This window comes from Gracilinanus agilis, chromosome 4 (genome assembly GCF_016433145.1).
Source record: "Gracilinanus agilis isolate LMUSP501 chromosome 4, AgileGrace, whole genome shotgun sequence".
Taxonomy (NCBI): Eukaryota; Metazoa; Chordata; class Mammalia; order Didelphimorphia; family Didelphidae; genus Gracilinanus; species Gracilinanus agilis.
The window spans coordinates 325,762,552-325,788,421 of record NC_058133.1 but is presented as its reverse complement, the minus strand read 5'-3'; the positions used below and the strand labels follow the sequence as shown (position 1 = coordinate 325,788,421).

The 25,870-nt window shown below is 35.9% G+C and overlaps 1 protein-coding gene across 1 annotated transcript; it reads left to right on the top strand.

Moving 5' to 3' along the window:
• On the top strand, positions 1 to 25,074 carry PGM3 (phosphoglucomutase 3). The gene is made up of 13 exons (XM_044676306.1): positions 1 to 70; positions 2,046 to 2,251; positions 4,501 to 4,685; positions 6,142 to 6,209; positions 10,897 to 11,030; positions 11,855 to 12,050; positions 14,511 to 14,668; positions 15,463 to 15,546; positions 17,848 to 17,946; positions 19,845 to 19,961; positions 21,121 to 21,243; positions 22,571 to 22,744; positions 24,725 to 25,074. The coding sequence occupies exons 2-13, from the start codon at positions 2,048 to 2,050 to the stop codon at positions 24,812 to 24,814; spliced, it is 1,632 nt and encodes a 543-aa protein (XP_044532241.1). The 5' UTR covers positions 1 to 70; positions 2,046 to 2,047; the 3' UTR covers positions 24,815 to 25,074.
• Positions 25,075 to 25,870: the final 796 nt, after the last annotated feature.

Sequence of the window (25,870 nt, the reverse complement as noted above, 5' to 3'; positions counted from 1 at the left end):
CCCACGCAGCCGTTGTGAGAGTTGGTCCGTGTTTCTGGACAGAGGGCTGGGGGGCAGAACTGGAGGCGAGGTGAGCGCCAAGGCACCCGCCCCTGGGTATTGGGAATGGAGGATCGGCCAGAGCTAGTGAGGGCCCCAGGGTGGGGAGTCACTCTAAGACTGACGAGAGCAAGTGCGCGACCCCCCGCTCAGGCCCCCGCTTACGTCACTGACTGAGCGCAAGGGGCTGAACCCGGGGTCGTGCCAGTGGGGCGGAGGGAGGTGTAGTCCACGTTGGCAGTCGAAGGGAGCCGGGCAGTAAAGTGGAAGGTGGCGCGGGGAGAGGGCGCCCAAGGGGCGAAAACTGAACACTGATTTCCTCGAATTTCCCCACTCCCTGCCCCGGAAAGGAAGGAGAAGCTGAGACTGAAGGGCGGGCGAGTTGGGAGAAGGAAGAGAGAGGGAGAGGAACCTAGTCAGGAAAGGAAGTGGCAGGATGCAGGGAAGGTAAAAGCCTGGGGCAGGAGTCCAGTTTGGAGAGAAGGTGCCCCTGGCCCTCACCTGAGGAACTCGGTGTACAAACATTTCTTACTCAGGTGGTGCAGCGCTTTCTCTTCCTGTGTTCCTGTGACTTAGGATCTGTGATACATCTGTTCACAACCTTGTTTAAGATCTCAGGGTTTGCTGGATTCACTGGGTGGGGAAGAGGGCGTGGTGACTCCTGTGGAACGAGCTGAGAAAATTACAGCTTTAACGATTCTGTAGAAATTCCGGTTTCCTTAAACTTTTCCTTAACTTTTGCCTCCAGGCACCTTGGAAGAGCTGCGATTGAATATGGGGATTTAAGGGAGAAAATGGCTTTTTGCCTTGGACCATTGCTTGTGAACATTGTTCAGGGGTTGCATCTGGGTAACCTTTGAAACCCATTCCAGTCTAACCCTGGTAGATCTGACATACATTTTGTGTATCTTAGATCTTCTAGGATCTTGTGAGACAGAGCATTGAAATCAAACTAGAAATTTGAATCTTTTTTCTTTCCTTCCCCTCCTCTTCTTGCCTCCTGCCCTTCTCCCACCCATTGAGAAGTTAAGCAGTATAATACGTTTGTAATCTTGGATCACCTATGAATGAGCTGAAGTTATTGAATTCATTCCTGAAGCCTCTTGAAATTGGACCTTCAAACCTGAGCTAAAGTCTAAATTTTAGTTCAACAGATTTTCATTAAGTGCCACATCTTTGCAGAGTACTGTTTTACTTTGCAGAGTACCAATTTGGCACAGGTTACTCACACTGCGTATTTAAACCACAATGCCTGCCCCTAACTGAATGTTTAAGCTATAGTGGGATATGATACACATAGCTTTAAAACAGAATTATTCAAAAGTTTGTAAAATTGGTATAAAGTGTTATGTAAAGTTCTTGCTAATTTGGGTGTATTGGAAAAATTGTCACACAAAGTAGGAGGCATTTGTATTTTTTTTCTTTTTGTTATACATGTATATCTTCTGTCTGAGAATCAATACTAAGTATAGGTTCCAAAGCAGAAATGCAGTATGGGATTAAGTGACTTGCTTAGGGTCACACAGGTAGGAAGCCTTTAAGGCCAAATTTGAACTCATCCCATCTCTAGGCCTGGCTCTGAATCTACTGAGCCACCTAGCTGCCCCTTGAATTGGAATTTGAAGGATGATTTGTATTCCTTGTAGCATCTTCTGAGTCATTAGGCCCTTCAAGGGGGTCAGCCTTAAATAAATGTTCAATTTTAGGTCACATATCAGTATCTGGAGGACTAAGTGTAATCATTTCTCTGCAGAGATTTCCTATAAACTATATTTATCACTCATAGCCTTTATGTAGCATTGATAAAGCTAGCATTTTATTTGTAGTTAATTGTTTAGTAAACACTAAAATTTTGGTGTTTTTTTTTTCTGAGAATAGCAGCAATCATATGATGCATATTCAAACACAAAATTCACAGAAGGAATATTGTATAGTTTTCTATTATATTGTTATATTACAACTTTTGAAAACCATATTGTCTCCAAAACATCTCTTTACTTTTTTAGACATGGATGTAGATGCTGTTAGCAAATTCTCATTATTACATGCCAAGCCAAATGGACTCATTCTTCAATATGGCACTGCTGGATTTCGAACAAAGGCAAACCATCTTGATCATGTCATGTATCGGATGGGATTGTTAGCTGTCCTGAGGTCAAAGCAGACCAAGTCCACTATTGGGGTTATGGTCACAGCGTCACACAATCCTGAGGTAATGGGTTCAGAACTTTGAAAAAGCAAATTTTTTATTTAAGAAATCTAAAAACTAATATTTGTCAGGCTATAAATTTCAATGCCAGTAATGTGTTTTCTAATTGATTTATGTCTCCAAATCTGAATACAAAACCATGAAACAGTTTTCTTCATTAAAGGAACAGCCACATAGTATATGACTCTTTAGATTTGAACCCAGGACCTTCCTTTTTTAGGCCTGGCTTTCAATCCACTGAGCCACCTAGCTGCCTATATGACTCTTTAGAAGTGAAAGGAGAATGAAAATTTTTTTCTTTGAAGTAAAAAGTTCATACTAAATAAGTGTTCTTCCAGATAAATTGGACTAAGTTCCTTCTAGGGAAGTAAAGATGACTTTAATCAAGTCACTGAAAAGTGAATGAAGAGCTCTCAGTCCAGAGCTATCAGAAACTTATTTTGGTGTTATTCAAGCAGTTTCACCACTGGGTTGTGAACAGATCCTTTTAGCTGAGTAGACAGAGCCAAACAGATAATTTCAGGTGTTTAGGAATGACTTTGAACTGGCCTGAAGGCTTCAAACCCACAAGTAATCAGTTAAATCTGGCAGATATTTATTTCCCACTTCATGAAATATACTGAGATATTTTAAATTCCCTGGGCATAATTTGGTTTTACATTGTTCTCTACAGCTTAAATTCTGAGGTAAGTTTATAGGTGTAGGACTGCGTCATGAAATTTTGTTTCTAAAGAGTAGTCAGTAGCTTAAATTGTTGTTCTCAATGCCCTTAACTACACTTTCCAGCTTAAAAACAACAACAAAAAACCTCATAACAAAGGTTCCTTTTTCTCTAATCACTATTGAACAAAGTATTTCTCAGAGGCTATCACTAGTTAATAGCTCACACACAATGATTATCACTCTCTGTTTTTCCAAGAAAATGGGCAAAAACAAAGATGTATAATTTTTTACAAGGTTCCTGTGCCACCTGTTTAGAGAGCAGAATGCTTTTAGAGTCTTTTTGTTTTGTTTTAAACATTTATTAATATTTATTTTTTTGAAAAGTTAACATGGTTACATAATTCATGCTCTTACTTTCCCCTTTACCCCCCCGACTTCCCCCTCCACCCCATGGCAGATGTGTATTTCTCCTGGTTTTAACATGTGTCATTGATCAAGACCTATTTCCAAATTGTTGATAGTTGCATTGGTGTGGTAGTTTCAAGTCTATATCCCCAATCATTGTCCGCCTCAACCCATGTGTTCAAGCAGTTGTTTTTCTTCTGTTTCCACTCCTGTAGTCCTTCCTCTGAATGTGGGTAGCATTCTTTTCCATAAATCCCTCAGGATTGTCCTGGGTCATTGCATTGCTGCTAGTACAGAAGTCTATTACATTCTATTTTACCACAGTGTATCAGTCTCTGTGTACAACATTCTTCTATCTCTGCTCTTTTCACTCTGCATCAATTCCTGGAGGTCTTTCCAGTTCACATGGAATTCCTCCAGTTTATTATTCCTTTGAGCACAATAGTATTCCATCACCCTCATATACCACAGTTTGTTCAGCCATTCTCCAATTGAAGGACATACCCTCCTTTTCCAGTTTTTTGCCACCACAAAAAGCGCAGCTATAAATATTTTCATACAAGTCTGTTTATCTATGATCTCTTTGGGGTACAAACCCAGCAATGGTATGGCTGGATCAAAGGGCAGGCATTTTTTTATAGCCCTTTGAGCATAGTTCCAAATTGCCAGCCAGAATGGTTGGATCAGTTCACAACTCCACCAACAATGCATTAATGTCCCAGTTTTGCCACATCCCCTCCAGCATTTATTACTCTCCCCTTCTTTCATTTTAGCCAATCTGCTAGGTGTGAGGAGATACCTCAGAGTTGTTTTGATTTGCATTTCTCTAATTATTAGATATTTAGAACACTTTCTCATGTGCTTATTGATACTTTTGATTTCTTTATCTGAAAATTGCCTATTCATGTCTCTTGCCCATTTGTCAATTGGGGAATGGCTTGATTTTTTATATAATTGGTTTACCTCCTTGTATATTTGAGTATGCTTTTAGAGTCTTATTCCGCTTGAGGCATCCACCAGTCTGTTAGATGACAACCCACTGCATTGACCATTCTTTTAAGATCATTTTGAAGCTTCTATGCTGTCATGGCAGAGTAGTACTATTTCATTCTCTTTACATTTATCACATTTTGGGTGGTTCTACACTCATGTATGCAGAGCACTTTAATTTGCTTTTTTTTAAGGAAGACAATGGTGTGAAGTTGATTGATCCTTTGGGAGAAATGTTGGCTCCATCCTGGGAAGAACATGCCACCCATTTGGCAAATGCTGAAGAACAAGATATACAAGCTGTCCTGGCAGAAATCAGTCATCAAGAAGCTGTGAATCTGCAACAGAAAGCCATGATAGTTATTGGTAGAGATACCAGGTGACTAAAAAGTACCAAGTGAAATCATTTCTAGGAAAATAATGAAATAAATGATTATCAATAATTGCATATCACTGTTCAGCACTTTGATTAGTGCCTTATTTAAAATTATAATAACAACAATAATAGATAACATTTATATAATGCTTTGCAAAGCACTTTACAAATAACATCCCCCCCATTATAATTTTTGGCTATGCTCTTGGAAGATAAAAGGAAAGAACTAAGAAATTTACCCTAGATGATAGCATTTCCATTTTATGTTTTCTTTTCCTGCCATTAAATTACTTGATCTCCTTTCCTTTAGTTTCCTCCCCTTTAACAGGATTTGGGCCCCACCACTGCTGACTTTGTCCTCTACAAACCCTAGCAATTCAATTTACATAGTTAATTATCTACCTTGAGCAAGGGCCTATATACCTGGTGCTAAGGATACCAAGCAAAACAATTCCACCCCACAAACAGTTTGGACTGACTTAATATCCTTCCTTGATTTAGGTAAAATTCTGCCTTGATTTAGGTAAAATTCTGTCTTTCATAGATAATAGAATCTGTCCAAATTTCTTGATTATTATAGTAGTACACTATAGTCGTATGTCATAGTATAGAGCTATTCTAAGAATGTTTTATTTTCTCTGATACCTAAAAGCAAAAGGCACAAGGGGGGATTGTATACATTTTTACACAAACTTAATTATACATTCATCTATTTTATGTCCATCTAAAGAAGCGATTTAAAAAAATAGCTCTTTAAAAGAAAAGGTTTGTATTCTACTTTATCCTGCTGTTACATTTGTTATTGTTTCATATATAATCTATTCATTCAAATACTCAATAGGAAATAAATAATTTATTTCCGTTATTAAAATTATAGCTTAAGGATGCTTAAGTTGGCATAGACAAATCTTTTATCAATGGTCAAACTTGTCTAGGGTTTTTAAATTTCTTAAAATCTTTTGATGAAAAGGCATCATAGCTCTAAGGTCATTTGGTAGTATAATAATTAACCTTATGTAACCTAACATTACAAAAACTTACAGTTTATACAGTTTATTACATATTATGATATGCAGTGTTAAATATTTGTGTATTGGTTACCGTAAAGATTAAAATTAATATACAACAACTAAGTATTATATTTTATAGCATTTATTAATAATAAGTTTAAAAAAGCTAGCTAAACCAGCCCAATTGAGAGAGAAGAGAGGGAGAGGGAGGAGTTTCAGAATTTATAAACAAACGATGAAAGTATGCAGATAAATGAAAGGAAAAGGATGCTGGGTAATACAGAAAGGAATTCTGGGGAATGTAGTTCAAAAGGTAAAAATTTCTCTTAACTATACATTACCTAGAAGTTTACAAATTAGGGCTTATCTTTGTTTTTATTCATCGAATTATTTTATTTTATTTAAAAATTTTTCTCCCTCTGTACTTTTTATTTCCTTTTCTACTCAAGGCCCAGCAGTGAGAAACTTTCACAGTCTGTAATTGATGGAGTTTCTGTTTTAGGAGGCCAATACCATGGTATGTATTCATCTAGATTTTTATATTTTTTTTAAAGGTGATTATAACAGGGCAACTTAGAGGATGTAGTTTACTGTTATAAGAGGAGCTGAATCTAGAAATAAGAGAACGAAGGATGTTATTTACAAAGCATTTAGTCTTGATTTGAGTTCATATTAGGGAATCTATGGTGGGCATCCCCCAGTACCTAAATTGCCAGTCTCTTACTGATTGCCAAATAGGAAACATCTGCTGCCTACAAGGGGATCATCCCATACCATCATGTATTCATTAAGATAGTCCACTTGAATCCTAGGTGGTAGTTGAAGAACCTCTCCCCAGGGTACCTAACTCCATATAAGGGAAAGAGTCTGAGAGTGCAGTGAGGGATTGGGTACTTCTGGCCCCATTACCAGACTTACAGTGAATATTGTCCCATCACTGACACACGGTGAGACTTTCAGTGCTTTTTAGAAATCGGCCATTTGAACAAGAGAGTGCTGTATTTTCTAGGAAGGTGTAGCTTATGTATAACTAATTGGATTTTTACAAAAAGCAAATTACATTTGTTTTTATGATTGCAAGTATATATTTATTTTTAATTAATTATTTGTTTTTACTTAATGGAACAAAATGTTTGGTGGTAATTTATTTCAGAATTATAATTCTAAAACATTAGTACTAGCCATAGCTGGGTAGCAGCCTTTACAAAGATCCTATTAAAGTCGAAAGTATACTATGATATTGCTTCAGTTCATTTGTCATTAAGCACATAATGTAAACACAGCACTGTGCTAGTAGAAGCTATTTTATAATCTTTGTACTGCATATAATTAGTATATACAAGTGTAAGACTAGGCACAGTTATGGATAAAGTTTTATATCCCCAAAGATGAGCTACACTTCCAACAGGGAAATAAAGCAAAAAGACCAAACAATAGCTAAACTCTTCTCTATTTTTATTCACTCACTGCCTTGAGCCCTTGCTACCTATATCCCTGAACTAAACCTGTTTCTTTAAAAATTACCAATTTCTTTCCATTACATTTTCTCATTTATTATTGTGTGATTTCTCTGTGGTGTTTGACTGTAGATTACAACACTATTCCTTGAAAGCCCTCTTAACCATGTTTTTCTATCCTGTTTCTTCTGCCTTTTAAAAACTGTTTTTTCTGTTTCTTTTTGACTAGCTCTTTATTCTCCCAAAGTACTTTTTTCTTCTTGTGCAGTATTTGCTCTCAGTATTACTACTTCCCATTGCTTCAGAACTCACCTCTATATGATAATTCCTGAACAACCCTGACATCATCTGTGCTTCCATCTGTCTGCAGGACTATTCTACACTTATATCTTGGCATCATTTCAAAGGTGCCCCAAACTGAACTAGCTCCTCTTCTCCCCTAAACTAGCCCATCATTTCCAACTTTTCAATTTTTCTCACTAGCACTGTTCTTTCAGTCTTCCAGGCCAGAACTATTGGAATCATTTTTTGCCCTTTCCTACCTTGAACCTTATTTGTATAGGACAATGTCTTTTGTACACGTGATAAAGACATGCATTAAATGTTGATGTTTTGGTCATCTGTCACTAAGGCCTTTTGTTTCTTATTTTAAAATATCTTTTAAATTTGCCCTTTTTAAAAAAATTCAATTTTACATTTTTAAGTTGAAAAATCTATTCTTGCTCCTTTTCTTTTTCCTATCAAAAAAGAAAAAAACCTTATAACAAATATGCATAGTCAAGTAAAACAAATTCCTACATTGACCATGTCTGTATATTTGATTCTGTACCCCCAAGTCCATTTCAGTTTGGTCAGGAGGTAGGTACCTTACTGCATCATGCTTTCTATGAGGTTGGTCATTGTATTGATTGAAGTTTTTAAGCCTTAAAGTTATTTGTCTTTACAATGTTATCTAATGAGTTGTTCTTATGGTTCTGCTTACTTCACTCTGCCTTACTTCATGCTAGTGTTCTCAGGTTTTGCCCTTTCTTTTCTTTTGCTTATGCTTATTTAATACTTTACAGTCTAAGGTAACTGGTGATGTATTGGATAGAACAGTGATTCTGGAGTCAGGAAGACTTGAGTTCAAATCCTGCCTAAATAACTAGTTATGTGACCAAATGGGCAACATTCAATATGCTTGCCTCAGTTTCCTCAATTGTAAAATAGGGATAACAACAACAGGGCTGTTTTGAGGATCAAATGAGGATAATATTTGTTTAAAAGCACTTAGCACAGTACTTGGTACATAGTAGGCACTCTATAAATTCTAATTCTCCCTCTATTTTTTTTCTTTTTTGCCATTTTCCAGGCCTTAATCATTTGATACCTAAATTATTGCTTTTATTTAACATTGCCTATATTTCCTAATATAATCCGCCTCTCAGAGAGCCATTCTATAACAAGGAATAAAAAGGGGGGCGTGATTCAGCAAAGTAAACCAGACACAAAAAAAAACCCAAATAAAAATCCCTAACAACATTATAACACACCTGTAATCACTCAACTCTGTAAAGAAGTTTTTTTCTTTTCATTTTTCTTTTTTGGGACCAAGTGTGGTCATGATAATTTCACAGCATTCAGTTTCTTCTTTGGGTCTGTTTACTTGCATCAGTTCATATAAACCTTCCTATGGTCTAGTATATTCATATTCATTCTTTCAGTGCATTCATGTACCTCCCAATCAATGAGCACCTGCTTTTTTTTCTAATTCTTTGGAAAAATTCATACAAATTCATTCCAAAAGTGCTGTATGAATATTTTGGTGTCTTTAGGACCCTTCCTTGGAGTATATGCCTGGCAGGCAGTAGGCTCTTTGGATCAGAGAGTATGGATAGTTTAGTCACTTGCTTAGCATAATTACAAATTATTTTCCAGAAATGAACCAATTCTCAGCTCTACCAAACCCTCTCCAACATGGACACTTGTATTTAACAGCATATAAATTGAGTCCTGTTCCTTCTAATGAATCATAAATATTATTGCCAGAGTAATTTTTCTAAAATATTATTTTATTACTTGTCTACCTAAGAACTTTAGTGTGCTTCCTCCTTTTTTCTTGTCATATCACATTCATACTCCTTTGCCTGGTTTTTAAGGCTCATTGGGATGAGCCCCATCCTTAAATCTTGGCATTTTCCAACAGCCAACCTTCATTTCAGTTTATATCTCCAAACCATTCCTGTGACATAACATGCTTATGTGTATCTCTACAGTTTTGCTTGTACTGTTTATGCTGACTTTCCCCCCTTATTGCTACTGATTTGAATCTTGACTGACCTTAAAGGTTCATCTCAAATCCCACTTCTTCCACAAAACTTACTGACTTCTTCCTTCCATGAATTTCTATTTCAATTACTGTTAGAATTGCAGTTTTGGATTTAGTTATTCTTTGTTTTAGGTATTTTACATGTTTCTTCATTAGACTGAAAGCTGTTTTAGGGCAGTAACCATGTCTTATATGTCTTTTGTATTTCTGAAGGTGGGATTCATAGTGTTAGATATTTAGTTGGTTTAATTAATAATTAAAATAATAATTCCAGGCATAGACAACTTTTGCATTTAATTTTTTTAATTGTTGAGAAATTAATTTAAGTCAATGATTCACACTTGTGCTTTTCTATCACCTTAGATTATTTTCAATATTTCTAGAGAAATCTCCTTATGCACCTTAAAAAAAAATCACACTTATGTCATATACAGACACACTTCAGATCATTCTTTGATATATTGGTAGGGGGTGAGGTAGGAAGTGAGATGTTATTATATGCCTGAAATGAGTTAAGGGCAGCAAAGTTGATTTAAGTATCTTAATAATGTGTTACTCAATCTGTTCTTTTATGAAGTGCAGCTACCTTATTTCTGTAGGATTTCTTTTGTCTCCTTCCTGATGACTACCTTTCCCATCTCCCTCTAACTTCCACCAACCCTTCAAGTTATAAATATTCCTTGTTTATTTACCACTATAAATATCAAAAATGATAAAGGCTGGTATAAATATATATATTAGTATTTTAATTAAAGCCATGCTGATAGATAAAATCATTAGACCACGCACTTGTAAGCATTCAAAACTGCCGCCTCCATTACTGTCTCCTGTTTCCTGGCCGAGAGCACTCCCTCCTAACCCAGGAGATTTAAGCTCTTCCTGCGTTGACGTAGACCTCCCCATGCCCCAAAGACCCGGAAACGGAAACAGCTGGATCACGGGAAATGTAGTTTTGATACATTTCCCATGTCCATAGAAATATATACACTTCTAGATGGCTTTTCCCAATTTTCACTTTTACACCACTAAAAAAAAAAAAAAAAAAAAAAATCTCTTACCTTCTAAATATTGCCCAGGGTCATATAGCTAGGAAGTGTCTGAGGCTAGATTTTGAACCCTTTCTAGCCACTTGGGGGGTAGGGCTATGTGTAAAAAATATATTAGGGAAAATCTTTAGCTAAGAAATGACTGTTATACTCAATCTGTTTATTGCTTACAGCATAAATTTCAGTTCCAATTAATTCTATGAGACATGTGAGATTTCATTTACTTTGAGTTTAGGTAAAAATTAGTTAAATGTGAAAGTCAGTTTGACTTTTTTTCCCTCTCCCTGGTATCTTTTTTAGGAGACTTGATTGGTCACTCAGCTATTCCCCAATCTTTTTGTTTGTTTGTTTTCATTTAATTAAGATATATAGTAATTGACTCTTTCATTGCAGATTATGGCTTAGTAACAACACCTCAGCTTCACTACTTGGTGTGCTGTCAAAATACTAATGGGCAATATGGGAAGGCAACTATAGAAGGTTACTACCAGAAACTCTCCAAGGCCTTTGTGGAGCTTACAAAACAGGTGAAAACCTTTTTGAAAAATGTGTTTTAGAGTTTGACTTTGAACAATTGAACAGTCAAGGAATTTAAACATTTGCATTGTCATATATTTTTAATAATAGTATCCAGATGACAAATTTTAACACATATCTCTTGATAACAAATTCTAAGAATCTTATTTTTTTATTTTTATTTAATTTATTGATTTATAACATTTCTCCATGGTTATAGGATTCATGTTTTTTCCCTCCTCTCCTCCCAGCCCCTCCCATAGCCCACACACAATTCCACTGGGTTTTACATGTGTCATCGATCAGAATCTTATTTTTTAAACAAAACTTTATTGATGCCTTTTGGTTTTTACATCATTCATATCTGTATAATTCTATCTATTCATTACCTTTCTCCTGTCCATCCAATCCTTCCCTCTGAAACAAAGGAGAAAATAAGTAGTTAAGCAATACGAAATGTTGATTACTTGACAGTGTATGCTATATTCCATGCCCCTGGTGTCTACTTCTCCAGTGAATGGAGGTGGGTATTTTTATACTTTCATTTTTTTGGAGTTAAAATTAGTTATTTTATATAATCCATTTCCTATGTAAAAACTTATGCCAAATATAATAGGTTTCTAGGGCCATAGCATATCCAACCTGTGAAATTATCAAACTTAACTGGATTAACTTTGACGTTTCTTGGTTTTACTATTAGTACATTTTTTTGAGGTACCCCTCTAAAACTGTCAGAGTACATATGTACAAGGTTTATCTTTGTTGAAAGATTATGGTTTTTTTTTTTTAACATTTCATTTTATTCTCTCCCTTACATCTTTCTCTCCTTTTAAAGACTTTTAGAAGTGGTGATGAGTACAGAGCTTTGAAAATTGACTGTGCAAGTGGTATAGGAGCCCTGAAACTGAAGGAGATGGAATGCTATCTTCCACGAGAACTATCACTTCACCTTTTTAATGATGGAACCAAAGGGAAACTCAATCACTTGTGTGGGGCTGATTTTGTGAAAAGTCATCAGAAACCTCCACTGGGTATGTCGTATTGCCCATATAGTCTGATCCTTAACCAGTGATAGAGCTGGAAAGTGACATGTGATGAAGCTGAGGCCTATACAACTAAAATAATAGCAGCACTGGTTCACTGATCTAGGCCTGCTTCTGTTATCTTATTCTTTCTAGTAAGTGAGGTAACTCCTCAGCTGAGAGAAATTCAAAGTAAATATACTTAGGTTTATTTTAGTTTGCCCATGATGCCACAAAGTTTTTATTTTACATAGGTTTTCAAGGTATGGCAATGATTTTTGTTGGTACTCACTTTTTCCTAAGTCTTTGTGTCACCCTAATAACAGCAATACCTTCTTTGTGTAAGGAATTCATGCCAGCTATATGTTAAATGATAAGGGATAGAGAAAAATCTTGAAATTTTGAGAGCAGCAGTGGTAATATATCCTCATACTTAGGTGTTGAATACTCTCAATTGATAACTGTGGATTTAATTACTCAGATAACTCCCAGATTATTTAGTCTAATTTGTCTCTTGAGCTCCAGTCCAATATCAACTACCATTCCAAATTGCATACGCTATGACATCTCAAATCCAACATTTCCAAAATAGAAATATTGAACTTATTTTTGTCCAACGATGCTACCCAGTTATGCAACCCTAGATATTATCACTTGCTTTTTATCCTTCCTCAGCTCACATTATCTATTCTAAATTAAATTATTATTAATTTAATTATTATTAATGTTACTAAATTGGATTGATTTTACATCTACAACATTTTTTTAGATCTAAGCTGTCCTCATGACTTACACAACCACCACTGGTACAGAGCCTACTTGGTTTCCTTGTTTCAAGTCTCTCCCTTTAATCCATTCTCTACTAGCAGCCAAAGTAATTTTACTAAAGAGCAGTTTGGTCTCTGGTGCTCTCCTCACTCCAGTGGTTACCTATTTTTTTTAGGTGTTTTACACCCTACCATGTGGAACCTGGTGTTGTTACTTTGCTTTTTGAGCTATGTCTTCATGATGACAGTTGACTTTATTTGGCTGATTTTTTTTCTTTTTGTTTTATATGCTTAACTTTAATACAGCAATTTAAATTTGACATTTTACATAAAGCATTATAAAGTGTTTCCATTTCTTAGAGGGTTGTGAGGTTAAGTACAGCAAATATATTTTACTATTATTCCTGCTTTGAAGATGAGCAATCTGGGTCAAAGAAGTTGTACTTTCTCATTGCTTAACTTGTAGCCATCAGGAATTGATTAAACAGTTATTATCTGGTAGGCACTATGCTAAATACTGGGGATACAATAAAAGGCAAAAATATGCTCCCTGCCCTCAAGCTCACATTTGAATGGACCACAGCAGCCAGGACTTGAATCCATTCGATTACAAGTCCATACTGTGCCATTTTCAATGTGGTTTTCTTTGATTCATATTGTGGAAAAGAGCCCTTCATTTTGTGATTCTTAAAGGCTAGCCTGGGTATTCTGCTGCCATGGTTTCTCAGAATTCAGCTATATATCTAGTTCTTCTGTTGTAGTGAAGAGAACACCAGGCTTAGAATCTGAAAACTAAATTTGACACTTAACTAGCTACATGACCCTGGGCAAGTTGCTTACCTCAGTTCCTTCATATGCAAAATGGAGGTAATAGTACCTTCCTCATAGGTGTTGAGGATCAAATGAGATAATAAAAGTGCTTTTGAAACTGTGAAGTGCAACATTAGCTATTATTTATTTGAAGTTGTAAGTAATAATGCAGTTTATCTTGAAAATTGATTAAGATCTTAGTTTCTGTAGGTATTAAAATTATGTGGGTACTCTGCTTCTCTCTGCACACAATAGTTTTAATTCTGGCCATCTATCGTGATTATTAGTTGTGGGGGCTTCCAGTCATTAAAATAAATTAATAAAAATAAAAAATAAAAGACATTAAAAAAATAAAATATAACAAAGTTTTATGTGTTTACTGATGGTAACACTAAATTCATCCATGAATTATATGAATCAATTGCAAAAAATTATGATCCTTTTATATTTTTAATATTTAAATCTTTCAAGGAGATTTTTCAAAGTGCTTAAAAAGGCTGAATTTACTAAGAATTGATCTATTTATGATATATTTGATCTATATATGATCTATTTTTAATAACAGTATTTTATTTACATTTCAGTTTAACTAGGAATTTTTGAAGAGTACTCATGAATTTTTAAAATATACTTTTATTTATAAAGACCATAAAGATTTGCTTCTTTATTCTACTTGTTTAAAAAATTTTTCATTTTCATGAAATGACAGTTACATATTATTAAAGTATGACCCTTGAGAAGTCTTTTAGAGATCATGGCTTTCATTAAACAGGAAAGCTCATGGACACAGTGGCCCCTAGGGAATTTTTTACCCATAATGATTTCAACTTTATGTTGATTTTATAACTGTAATATTCAAATAACTGTGCTTTTAAATTGTTCTGCATACCAGGAATAGAAGTAAAGCCCAATGAGAGATGTTGTTCCTTTGATGGAGATGCAGATAGAATTATTTACTACTACAATGATGCTGATGGCCGCTTCCATCTTATAGATGGAGACAAAATAGCAACTCTGATTAGCAGCTTTCTTAAAGAGCTTCTCTCAGAGGTAAGATGGGGTTCTTAGATCTCAGCAGTGAAACAGTTCTCTCATTACCTTCTTTGCATGCCATATGAAAGTTTTTGTGCCTAAAATGAAGTTTAAGACTTTGTATGTGGGGGGCAGCCAGGGTGGTTCAGTGGATTGAGAGCCAGTTCTGGAGATAGAAGGTCCTGGGTTCAAATCTGGCCTCAGACCCTTCTTAGCCATGTGATCCTGGGCAAGTCACTTAACCCCCATTGCCAAGCTTACCACTCTTCTGCCTTGGAGCCAATACACAGTATTGATTCTAAGACAGAAAGTAAGGGTTAAAAACAAACAAAAAAAAAGACTTTGTATGTGCCCTGAAGTTGCCAGAGGACGTGGCAGTTCTAATTAGTTGAGGTTAAGGACATTTAAAGCATGGAATCTCATTTTTGGATACAGGGCGAAGTACTTATAATTAATTAACGTGTTAATAAAGACTCTAAAGTTTCTTGCTTCCCAGTACCTTACATCTAATTATGACCTTGGATTTCCAGAGTTTACTCACCTTATTCCCTGAACTTTAGAACACTAATGGGTTATATAGTAAGTAATCAAATTACATACTTCTAGAATACCATTGATGAAAATCCAACCTTACAAAACAGTAATCAGGGAATGATTATTCACATTATGTAGACTTTAAATTACAAAGATTTATAACAATTGCTTAGAACTCCTCAAAAGTATTTTAAATATTGCTTTCTGCTGATTTCTGCACCTGTAACTTGTTATGGGTTCAAAAACAATAGTTAAGTTTCATGATTGTGTTTGTTCAGGTTGGAGAAAATTTGAAGATTGGTATTGTACAAACGGCATATGCTAATGGGAGTTCAACACGGTATCTAGAAGAAGTCATGAAGGTATTAACTTTCTGATATTTTTTTGATAATTGTAGATTATTAGAGAGAGTGTTTTCCCCCTTTTGAGTAAGTTAAAAGTACATTTATTACAAACACTTTGTTTTTGAAAAGGAAGAAACAATAGTGCTTATTAATAGTCACAACTTTGCTGGCTTAGGTTATACAGAGCAGGGCAGAGCTGTGTACCACCTATGTTCCATATGTTAGAGACCCTGTTTCAAAAACTGTTAGTTTGACTATTTACGTATTTGCATTGCCCCTCCAGTAAAAGAGAAGCCTTGTGAGAGCAGGGAATGTTTTGGTTTTGGATCTTTGTCACAGAGTTTTGCACATATGAAGGGCTTGATAAATGTTTAAAATAGATTTTAATTTAAATGTTGTCTGTGCTTCCTTTATGTTCCAAGGCTGTCTTTTATTCTTCTTTCATGTTATCAGAACTATAGAGCACATGCTGTTCTTGTTAACCTTTTGGCACAATCACCCCCTACTCCCAAAACAAAAACCCTCTGTGGCTCCCATTTCCTATTGAATAATCCCACACTTTTGCCTACTATTCAAAGCCTCAGTTTATCTTTCCAGGCTTCTGTCTCTCACAACTCCTTTTCTTGTAACTAGACTAGATGCTTTGTTTACTAAATATTCCCTTTGTACTTCCTCTGCATGTTCTAAGTCTCTTTAGCTCTGCTAAATCTCAAATACTTTCTTAACTACCTTAGCATATTTTCTATCAAGCATTTTCTACAACATATTTTCTTTCCTTCAACTAAAACAGGCCTTCTATTTCTTTTAGCACCTAATAGTGCTAAATAGCGTTTGCTATATGTATTCAATAGTTTTGATCAATTAATGAAATAACAATATAAATATATAGAAAATAAAGAATATATAATTATCAATGTATTTATCAGATAAGCAAGGGGAATGCTTATAAATTGAAAGGGTAATGTACATCTGGGAATGGAACTGTTCTGTTTACTGGTCTGTAAGCAAGAAAAGTACTTTGTAAAGGGCTAGAATGGGCAAGGGACATGAATAGGCAGTTTTGCAGATAAAGAAATCAAGACTATCAATAAGCATGAGAAAGTGTTCTAAATCTCTCAAATTAGAAAATGCAAATCAAAACAACTCTGAGGTATCTCCTCACACCTAGCAGATTGGCTTAAATGAGAGAAGAGGAGAGTAATGAATGTTGGAGGGGATATGGCAAAACTGGGACATTAATGCATGACTGGTGGAGTTGTGAATTGGTCCAGCCATTCTGGAAGACAGTTTAGAATTCTGCCCAAAGGGCTTTAAAAGACTGCCTGCCCAGGGCAGCTGGGTAGCTCAGTGGATTGAGAGCCAGGCCTAGAGACAGGAGGTCCTAGGTTCAAATCCGGCCTCAGACACTTCCCAGCTGTGTGACCCTGGGCAAGTCACTCCCCCATTGCCTACCCTTACCAATCTTACACCTATAAGTCAATACACAGAAGTTAAGGGTTTAAAATTTAAAAAAAAAAAAAAGAAAGACTGCCTGCCCTTTTATCCAGCCATACTACGTCTGGGTTTGTACCCCAAAGAGATAACAGAGAAAAATACATGCACAAAAATGTTAATAGCTGTACTCTTTGTGCTGGTGAAAAATTGGAAAATGAGGGGGTGTTCATCGATTGGGGAATGGTTGAACAAATTGTGGTATCTGATGGTGATGGAATACTATTATAATGAAAAGAATAATACACTGGAGGAATTCCATGTGAACTGGAATGACCTCCAGGAATTGATGCAGAGTAAAAGGAGCAGAACCAGAAGAACATTGTACACAGAGACTGATACACTGTGGTACAATCGAATGTAATGGACATCTGTACTAGCAGTAATGCAAGAATCCAGGGCAATTCTGAGGGATTTAGGAGAAAGAACACTACCCACATTCAGAGGAAGAACTGTGGGAGTAGAAACACAGAAGAAAAACAACCCCATCACATGGGTCAATGGGGATATGATTGGGGGTGTTGACTTTAAAGGATCATTCTACTGCAAATATGAATAACATGGAAATGGGTTTTGAACAATGATACATGCATACCCCAGTGGAATTGCTTGTTGGCTCTGGGAGGGAGGGTAGGAGGGGAAAAACATGAATCATGTAACCATGGAAAAAATATTCTAAATTAAATAATAAAATAAAGTAAATGAGTGAATAAAAATAAAACATTAAAAATATAAATAATTAAAATAAAAAATAAAAAGAATTACTCTGCCACCAGAAAAGGACACTGGGAAACTATTAAGTTTTCTTCTTTGTATTCTTATTGATAGGTACCTGTTCATTTTACCAAAACAGGAGTAAAACATTTGCACCACAAGGCCCAAGAGTTTGATATAGGAGTTTATTTTGAAGCCAATGGCCATGGCACAGTAAGTTCTCTCTAACATGACTTTCTGATTTTTAGTGGGTAATTTCTCCATTTTCTGTGGGTGGAATCACTGGTGTTTTCATCAGTGTAGAATTCTCTTTACCAATGTTTCCTCTGCAACTAAAGAGAGGTTAAGTGAATTGCCCAAAGGACACATAGCCATTATGTATCAAACGCAAGATTTGAACTCAGATCTTTCTGACTGAGGCCAGTTCTCTACTTCTATAGAACATTATTTACCCCCCAAGAGTCACCTACTGGGGCAGCAAGGTGGTTCAGTGGATAGAGACAGGCCTGGTGATGAGAAGTTTTGGGTTAAAATTTGCCCCCAAATACTTCCTAGCTATGTGACTGGGCAAGTAATTTAACCCCAGGTGTAAGCCTTTACCTCACTTCAGAACTAAAATACTTAAGAACCCATTATTGGTATCAATTCTAAGAGAAGGGCTAAAAACACCCTACCAAAAATAAACATTTGGCTGTCATAGTTTTAAGTAGTAGTTTATATCAAAAATACTTATATAATTAGCTATAATGATAGCATAGAGTAAGTTCAAGTTAATGCCTACCTACCTACCCCCAAATACTCCAAAATGTCACCATAAACCTAAAATATTTGCCTAAATTTCAGTATTTTTCTGTATTATCATTGTTCTAAAGTTTAAAACTGCATCTAAAATATAAGGTTCAGCAATCTACTAGTGTTTATTTCTTATTTTGTGAAAATGTCCTTATCCTATATAAACTAAAACATATAAACTGTTTTGCTGTGTGAAAGAAAGGACTGAAGGTGTCTGCTTTGCCATGATTACAGTTGTGACCTCTTACCCTGTCCCATGCAACATTCTATATGAAGTTACACATAGTAATTGAAAAATTTAACTCTAGAAGTTTTTATTATTATTTATCAGCTTCTTCAGATGCAACTGAAAACAAAAGAAACTCTAGAGTTCTCATTGGTTTAATTTTCAGCAAACCTACAACCACTTAATGTGGCTTTTATTTTTCTTGATGTTAGTTTTCCTTTTTATAATAAATTTATAATTCCTAGGGGTTTTCAACTTCACATGCATTGCATCTAGGCTCTCAAAACTCTCCTTAAACTTTCTGAATATATTTCCTTTCTACAGAAATTTTAATGAAATACCTTCAGTGCTGCAGCGCTACAGTTGGGTCATTTGTTCTTGTGCCTGGGACCTTTTCCTTTCTTTCCCTCTAGTCTCATCTTTACTCTTATTAGCTCAACCAACTACAGTTATGTAGAAGAGTAGGTAGATAGGCCTGTACCTTTTCCACTGGTTTATTAGCCATTGGTTAGGAAAGAAGTAGGCAGTCATATGTTAAAAATCAATGTATTTCTGGCATTAGTGGCCAGCGCTTATTGACTTTGCCATAATTGGCTTTTGCCTTTTAAAAAAAAAATCTATTTTTGTATCCTCGTTTTCTATTCTAGTTTCTTTCTATCTCTGTTATACTAAATGCCACATTGGTCTTAGGGACACCATTGCCTCAAGATTTTAGCCAAAAGTGGTATGGAAGCGCAGTGTGGCAGCAGGAGTGCTGGCTCTCAGGCCAGCCACATCATAACTAAAGTGGAGCAGATCACTTCATAGCTTTCTCTTTGCAAAAGGAATGTACTGGCTATGCTTACTTAGGGTTTGCAAAGCACTTGTATTTTCTTTAATCTTCAAAATAACACTGTGAGGTAGGTATTTCAAGTATTATTAACATCTGGCAGATTAAGGTACTTAAGTTGAACGCAGTTTAGTGATTTAGACATGGTACACCTGGAGTCAGAGGCAGGCTTGGAACACATTTCAGCCTTATTTTTGAAGGGAGTGTGAGGGAGGTGGTGTTTGAAGTGCTGATTGTAATTTTGATTTTGTGATTTCATTCTAGGTGTTATTTAGTAAGGCTGCTGAAATGAAAATAAGGAAACTGGCAAAAGAGGAAATAGATGGAAAAAAAAGAAAAGCTGCTATGATGCTTGAAAATGTTATTGACTTGATTAATCAAGTAAGAACAAAAATAATATATTGCTTTAAAAGTGTGCTGCATAATGTACTAGTTGGCTTCTTAGAAGGTTTAGCATTATTATCATGCTGATGGGAAAAAATCCCCATGAGAATAGAATATCCATTCAGAAGTTACAGAGCTGTGAAAAGAATAAGGCTGGATGGACTTTGGTGATGTTTTGGAATATTGAGAAATAGTCCATTTAATTGTACACCCCCACCCTAAAACATAATCTAATAGCTACTGAGTGTATGTGGAGGAAAAAATTATGAACATACACATTGTTAGGAGAAATTTGCAATTGGCTTCTAATCATTCTTAATTTGTTAAGTTTTAATGCTGATTTAATAGTAGTAAAAGTCCCATTTATTAGCTGATTGAATAACTGTGACAATTACCATAAATCATAAGAATTAAATTACAATAATGTATAATTAAATACATATATGTGATAGCCTTATAATTCTCATCTCCGACCCATCTCCAGTCCAGAAAAGGATGACAGGCTGTGATTTACATTCTCCTTACAACATCCCTTTGACTCAGAACATTCTGTCCTTAGTATATCTCCTTAGCATTTGGGAACATGTTACAAGGCAAAAGGGATACAATTTGCCTTGCCCAGAAGGAAGAAGCATCTGCTCATTTTACCTACTCTAAATACTGGTGTGCTGGGATGCCCGGGGTCTCCCATCATGCAGGGTGTGAATTCTTGGGATTCTTGTGATCAGCAGTTCTCACCATAGTCATTTTGCTCAGGAGATCCTGGCCCAGTCTTTTTCTTTGTTTTTACAACATATCTGTGTATCTTCTCGTATTTAGAATGCCTCATCACTCCCATCTCTGGTATCAAAGTCAGCCAGCGAGGTATATGGGGGAAGAGTAAAACTCATGAGCCCACCCACACATCCTGGCACTAACACCATGTTCTTCATTTAGCAATTTAGAGAAACAAAACAGAGTTTCTTCTTGATAATTTTTGTGGGACATTTTTTATACACAAAAACCTGTACTTTAAGAAAGGACAAATAAAGTAGATTTGCAAGAAAAGTCCCACAATTATTGAGATTAAGAAGAATGCTTAGGAGAGAGGTGCTATGGTTTGATACAGTGACCTGGAATGAGTTGTCTTTTCAGGTATTCCTTTTTCATTCTGTAGACAGTTGGTGATGCCATTTCAGACATGCTATTAATTGAAGCAATCTTGGCTCTAAAAGGCCTCTCAGTACAACAGTGGGATGCTATTTATACAGATCTTCCAAACCGGCAACTTAAAGTCAAGGTGAGACAGACTCTTCTTTGAAAGCTTCTGAAACCAAACCCTCTTCCATGCTTACTTTGCCTAAATTCATTTGTTGATTATGTTTAGGTACAAAATGATAACTAGACTCTAGGATTGTGATAATGAAATTAAATCTGCCCTGCCCATCCTTAATCTAATCACCAAAGGTGAGAACATCCCCACTTAATTCACAAGTTGGGAGGTCTGTGACCCACTTGTGCTAGAGTGAGTGATGAATCAGAATTTGCTGACTGCCTCCTGGGCAGTCCTAAGAAAAGTGCCTGTTGTGATTGGACACATAAACTAAGAGGAAATGCACAGGAAGTGACGCAAAAGAAGTCCCTTTAAAAGAGATTTCATCTGCCTTCTTGTTTGTGGCTTGGACTTGAAGGAGCTCTGGCTGGGACCCTGAGACCGGGGTGAGTGAATTAGGCTGACTGACTACCTTAACTTCCCTGGAGGTACTAGCCTTTGGGAGGCTCCCTTGATTGGGAGAAGCCCTAGGGATTAAACCCCTTGTTAATAGACTTTTAGGCTCTCTGGCTGGGCCTCTGGAGCCCTGCTGGAGTAAAGCCCAGACTTGAATACAAATCTAGTTCATTAAGTTAGATCTCTTACTCTACCCTCTTCTCCTCTCTCTATTTCCACTCTATCTTATATTTTGTAAATAAATTACTACAATCATTTTAGGAATTGGTATTTATTCATCAGTTCCTTGGTGACCACACCTTTAAATATTAATATCCAACCAAACCCCCCTTTTTCAGGATTCAGGGTATTAAGTGATAAGTGTAATTCTTTGATTGTCATATTTGGTTGGTTTGATGAACTGTTTTTTCTTTTAAATTGTTTTTACAAGGAGATACACACACACACACACACACACACACACACATATACGTATATATTAGAAATTAAGGAGCTTCATCAACAAAAGACATTATTTTTAAATATTTAGAGTTTGATGTATATATATATAATGTTTGCCTTTATCTATGATAGAATCTTATCAACATTTTCTGACTTTTTGCCTTATGGTCCATCTTCCTGTTTCACATTTCAAAGTACTTAATGTTCTAAGAAAAAGCGGCTAGATTGGATAGTCTTGAAATTAGGAATATTAGTATACATTGTGCAAAATGGCAGAAAGTTGAGACTTAACTAAAGAGCTATGTCATGTGCAAAAATGAGATGAAATACAGATCAAATACTATAGAGAGAAGCCTCAGCCCTTCAGTAGCTTCATTTTAACTTTGAGATAGGAAGGAATAAAAAAGTAAAAGATGGGAACAATAACAACTTAAAGATAATTTTTCTCCTGTGTTAGGTTGCAGATAGGCAAGTGATAGATACCACAGATGCTGAGAGACGAGCAGTAACACCCCTAGGACTACAAGAAGTAATTGATGACCTAGTGAAGAAGTATAGGTTCTCCCGGGCTTTTGTCAGGCCATCTGGAACAGAAGATGTCGTCAGAGTATATGCGGAAGCAGATTCACAGGTGGGAATTAAACTATACTCACCATTTCTTGTTTCTATAATGCTTTAGCATTTATATCCCATCCTCCCCCCCCAACCCCAATAACTTGGCGTGTTAGGCAGGACAGAGATATGTCAATTATTTAAAGGCCTAAGTTTAACATTTCCCACAGATCTATGTTTACTAAATTAATCTTTAGATCCTTCAGGCTGTTATATATTCAAAGACAGTATGTCATACACTAATAGATTTAGAGCTAAAAGACATGTCAGGTTCTTTTTTTCTATCTACAGGTGGTTAAGGAACTGAAAAGTCAAGAGATTAAATGAATTGCCATTGGCATAGAGCCAGGAAAATCTGCAGAAAGCCTCTTTGACTGATGCTGTTAGAAAATGTACTTCCTTAGCTGTGTGACCTTGGGCAAGTCACTTAACTCTCAGTACCTAGCCCTTACTGCTCTTCTGCCTTGGAATCAATATACACTATTGATTCTAAGATAGAAGGTGAGGGTTTGAAAAAGGAAAATAAAGAAAATGCATTTCCTAGTCAGTTGGAACATTTGGTGTCTCCAGTACTGAGAATATGCAATTAGCTAGGGTTACTTTCTAGAAACATCCAAAATCAATTATCAATACCTTGTGCTATTTAAACTTATTATTATTTATTAATCTTTAAATAGTATAATTTAACCATAACATGTATTATCCAAAGATGAATTGGTCAGAAACTGTCAACTTAGGTGGTCTGACTCCAAATCCAGTACCTTTTTCATTACTGCATGTGGTATTTCTAAAGTGGGAAACTAACTTAAGAGAAGAAGTAGGGGGCAGCTGGGTAGCTCAGTGGATTGAGAGTCAGGCCTAGAGGGGAGGTCCTAGGTTCAAATCTGGCCTCAGCCACTTCCCAGCTGTGTGACCCTGGGCAAGTCACTTGACCCCCATTGCCCACCCTTACCACTCTTCTGCCTTGGAGCCAATACACAGTATTGACTCCAAGATGGAAGGTAAGGGTTTTTAAAAAAAAAAAAAAAAAAAAAAAAAAAGAGAAGAAGTAATCTGAAGGCATTTCTAGCTTCTTAAAGTAAGAGGAATCAGCTTTTTCTTTTTCTTTAGATCACTACAACACAGGCTAATGAAAAGTGATCCTATTAAGATAATGCCATCTAAACTTTTGGTCTTAGTGCATTTTCTTTGAAAAATATCAAATATCACTCCTTTCTAGCTTTTTGATTTTCCTCTCTCTTTAGTATGACTGATTCCTTAAAGTTCTATAATTGAAAGCATTCCAGAGTATAATAACACTAGGCCTTCTTTATAATTCTAGACCAGTGATGGGCAAACTGCAGCCCCCTGAAATGTTCTATCCAGCTGCTGACATTATTCCTAATCTGACGAATACAACGAGTAGGATACAATACAATGAAACTTCCAAAGTGTTGCCTTAGAAACAGACTGACAGATGAACATTTCCTTTCCTTTGGCCCCCTTTTTTAAAAAGTTTGCCCATCTGAGGCTATATTAATGTCCATAATTAGCTTAAACAAGTGGCTATTTTTCAGCCTGGTGTTCCTATTGGAATATGGCACCAAAAATTGCTTTAGTCCTAAAAAAAGTAATAGTTATCTGATAACTATTAATTGAATATTTATAGCCTCCTTAAGGGTCTAGAGCTTTTGTAGAATTTAGATGTTGTTTATAAATGACAGTTAATTTGGAGCCATTTCTAACAAAGACTAGAACATAGAAGAACTGGAAGTTCCCACCTTATTCAGGAGAAAATATCTGATTTACATGCAAAGAAGTAAAATTAAGTTTTCTACTCAGGAAGATGACAAATACATGCATTCTATTTCAGTAAGTTAAAGGAAAGACAGATGGAACAAGTTTTGATGCATCTGTTAAAGCATGAAGGATACCTGAAATTGCAAAGTATATACTAAAAATGAATAGTCAGTATTAAATACTTACTTGTTTTTTCACTTATTTTTAAAATATTTCACAGGAAAATGCAGATAATCTTGCACATGAAGTTAGCTTGGCAGTATTTCAGCTGGCTGGAGGAGTAGGAGAAAGACCGAAACCAGTTTTCTGATGGAATGTATACTGACTTTTAAAAAATTTTGAAATAAAAATAAGTGCCATTAATATGTAATGATTTATAACATGGGAAGCTTAAAATTAATTTACATTCAGAATATTTTATGTGTAACTGAAATAAAATAAGTCCTTATTTTCAAAGTAAACATTCAGGATTCTTCATCTTTAATATTATTGTAGTGATTGTTGAAAGTTTGATTTATTGACCTAACTATACGTTAAGCATAGTAAATAAAAGCATCTAAAAATGTTGCTCTTCTATAAGACCATTATTACAGGCCTAACAGGACATAGCTGCTGAATACATGATGGTCCCATTAGTTCATAGGTCTGCTTACCTGGTTGTAGAGCACAAAATAGGTAGGTGGATGGTTAACAAATTGGGGAAAAGTACTTGGCTTTTCTTTTTATTTTTGGATTGTGTAGAGATCTAATCAATGTCTTTGATTTTTGTGTAAATCAAATCTACTTTCCCTAATGACTATGGGGGGGGGATATCTTGAAAAATGATATTCTGTGACCTAAGAATGTATGAAAGAGTATTAGTGACAAAGATATTAGATGCAATACTTCTCTTTCAAATGGTCACTTCTTTGAAAAAGGCTCAGTGGATTGAGAGTCAGGCCTAGAGACAGGAGGTCCTAGGTTTAAATCTGGCCTCAGACACTTCCCAGCTGTGTGACCCTGGGCAAGTCACTTGATCCCCATTGCCCACCCTTACCACTTTTCTGCCTTGGAGCCAATACACAGTATTGATTCTAAGAGAGAAGGTAAGGATTCTTTAAAAAAAAAAAAAAAGGCTCAGCAGTATAAAATTCTAAATGTGTCCAGTAGAGAAATGGTATGTTATTAGATTATTAGCAGATTGTGACTTAATACTTACCATATAGTAGTGCGGTCTAGGGTTCACACTAAGGTAGCCTTAGAAATTGGCTATTGTATTTAGTCCATACCAACTGAGAATATATTGTTATGGGAATACTTAGGTTTGGATGTGATCAAGGTTCCTGCCATCTTGCTCAGGTTCACCCTGAATCCTCCCCACTTCACC

Excerpts from the sequence above, each read along its gene's own strand:
- PGM3 (XM_044676306.1), top strand. The coding sequence starts at position 2,048 with ATGGATGTAGATGCTGTTAGCAAATTCTCATTATTACATGCCAAGCCA. Across the intron at positions 6,210-10,896 it reads TTTAGGAGGCCAATACCATG|ATTATGGCTTAGTAACAACA; the intron begins GTATGTATTCAT and ends CTTTCATTGCAG. Across the intron at positions 19,962-21,120 it reads TTATTGACTTGATTAATCAA|ACAGTTGGTGATGCCATTTC; the intron begins GTAAGAACAAAA and ends TTCATTCTGTAG.